This window comes from Notothenia coriiceps, unplaced genomic scaffold (assembly GCF_000735185.1).
Source record: "Notothenia coriiceps isolate Sejong01 unplaced genomic scaffold, NC01 NC01_scaffold00030301, whole genome shotgun sequence".
NCBI classification, from domain to species: Eukaryota; Metazoa; Chordata; class Actinopteri; order Perciformes; family Nototheniidae; genus Notothenia; species Notothenia coriiceps.
Window position 1 is genome coordinate 1 of NW_011363002.1, and position 2,500 is coordinate 2,500.

The following is a 2,500-nucleotide window of genomic DNA, read 5'->3' on the forward strand; positions in this document are numbered from 1 at the left end:
AGACACCCCCAGGTCATACACTAGCAGATTGCTGATGGGGGCGGAGTTTGTGATGACCAGGTCCAGCGTATGGCCCTTGGCGTGTGTGGGGACATCAACATGCTGTGTGAGATTGAGACAGTCCAGGAGCAGCAGAAACTCCGTGGCAAAATGGCAGGAGGGGGAGTCGACGTGAATATTCAAATCTCCAAGTATGATAATATTGGCAGAGGATGTGCATAGCGTAGTGAGAAGGTCTTGTGTCTCTGGAATGAAAGCAGAATTGGGTTTGGGTGGCCGGTAGATCAGAAGTATTGTCAGAGCGAAGGGGGGTTTACATTTAAATGCAAGGCATTCAAAAGACGACAATACAGGCAGGGGCAGGAGTGACAGTTCCAATTCCTTTCGGTAGATAACAGCTAGGCCTCCACCACGACCAGTGTTGCGGGCTTTCTCCAAGTAGCTGTAGCCAGGAGGGCAGGCTTCATTGAGTGTGGAGTAAACCTCTGGCTGATGCCAGGTTTCCGTGAGGCACATGAAGTCCAATTTCTCATCAGTGATGTGGTCTTGAATGAAGGATGCTTTATTGCTGAGAGATTGTGTATTCAAAAGTTCTATTTTGGCTTTAGAAGATGTGGTGAATCTTCTTGATGTTCAGGTGACTAAAGTGGTGCAGTCAGTCTTAAATGATGGTATTATTTTGTGTTTTAACATGTTTTATATCTTGGATTTTGTAATGTATTGTTTAATTGGAGAAGACCACTTTATTCATTATCAGTCAGTCACATCTCATCTGTACTTCCAGTGAAGCACCAGCAGGTGTCAGTGTCTCTTTGTGGGCACGTGGACAAGGTGCATGCGTGGTGTCAGATGTGATGGATTCAGAATAACATGGAGTATGATGAAACATTTTAATTTAGAGTTTAGCTTCATATTTTTAGGACAGCATAAAAGCAGGTCAATGGGTCCTCGTCACTGTCACCGGGGCCTCTCGGGGGGGTGGGGTTTAACCCTCAGTCAGCAGCAGCAGCAACCTTGTGTTTCCTGTCCTTCAAACACCGTCAGTGCAGAGGGGAGGAACATCTGATAGTTACCCGATTATCACAGATTATCACCGGACAGAGCAGCAGCGGCGGACCGGTGAGTGAACACGGTAAACACCGACACTTTGTGCACACATTTAGCGTCGATTCTGAGTCCTGCAAGCAATCCTACTGCACAAAGACTGAAGGGTCTGCAGACACAGCATGCTCAGCTGCAGACAGCCTTCAAAACTCAATTATATTGCATTATCCTGTATTACTGTCTCTAATGTCTCTCTAAAGATAACAGTCCAAACCGAGTTTATGGCTGTTTTATCTCACTTTATGGGGCCCAGTTTCATTGATATTCCTGCAGGGATCCTCTCTGTTTGGCTGTGACTGAATACTCCTTTAAAATTACATAATCTGCATTTGTAAAAGAAAATGCACTATATATATGTAATAGCATGGTTAAACTCACAAGTCAGACATGGTTTGTTAAAGGTCATGCAGAAAACTTGTAATTGTCACAAACGAGCTAAAAGTACAAGACATACTAGTACATTTACTCAAGTACTGTATGTGTACTTTACTTCAGTAGTTCTGTATTCTGCTACTTTAAAGGCTACTTGTCCCTCCTTCATATTAGTACAAAATGCTATCAACCAATTTAATATAGTTTATTATTATAATGTAATTACCTAGTAGTATACATTAATAAATGCAGCTCTACTTAGACAAGCTGCAATATTTTATTGATGAATATCATGCATTAATATTTAATATATTTATTAATATATATTTTCTTAAAGTATATTTTGATGCTTAAACTTTTGCACTTTTACATTTTTTACTTTTTTTTGCTGTGGTTTTACTGCTTTTAGTCAAATATCACATCTGTTGAGAGTAAGATAAGCATGAAGTGTGAAGTTAAGATGCACAGGAGTGTGTGAAACGTTTTGATGAGTGAGGAATGTCTGTAGTCAGCAAAATGTTAAACCAAACCTGGAGATCAGAGAGAGAGAGGGGGTCCGAGTTATATAAGCGTGGTGGGGGTTGATAAGAAATGTGAGTGTGCAATAAGTGTGTATTTAGTGAATGAGCATGTGTGTGTTATCAGCGCAGTGATACAGAGGATATAACTCACCTCACTCTCCTCCTGTGACTGCAGATTATCTCTCTCAGCAGCTCTTCTTCTCTCTTCACCATGGCTGAGACTCAGGGGAAATTCGACTTCGCCATCGACCGGGGGGGCACCTTCACCGATGTGTTTGCCCGTCTGCCCGATGGGAGCGAGAGAGTCCTGAAGCTGCTGTCCCGGGACCCCCAGAACTACAAAGACGCCCCAACAGAGGGGATCCGCAGGGTCCTGGAGGAGGTAACGAGACAGGACATTTACTAGTTAATATTCCATTTATACAAAGAGTTTTGGAGACTTACCGAACACTCAAAGCTCAATTTAGCTGTCTTAACTTGTAGCTCCCTTAAATGTTCCTTTT

General features: G+C 42.6%; 1 protein-coding gene across 2 annotated transcripts in view; it reads left to right on the forward strand.

Moving 5' to 3' along the window:
* The first annotated feature begins 945 nt into the window (after nucleotides 1-945).
* The window catches only part of LOC104959489 (5-oxoprolinase-like), a 2,474-nt gene continuing 919 nt past the window's right edge, over nucleotides 946-2,500 (forward strand). The window contains exons 1-2 of one of the 2 annotated variants that reach the window (XM_010787391.1): nucleotides 946-1,132; nucleotides 2,173-2,379. In XM_010787391.1, coding sequence (XP_010785693.1) covers nucleotides 2,209-2,379 — 171 coding nt within the window. In that variant the 5' untranslated portion in view covers nucleotides 946-1,132; nucleotides 2,173-2,208. The remainder of the gene's footprint in view (nucleotides 1,133-2,172; nucleotides 2,380-2,500) is intronic. The other variant, XM_010787390.1, reaches the window with a different exon arrangement.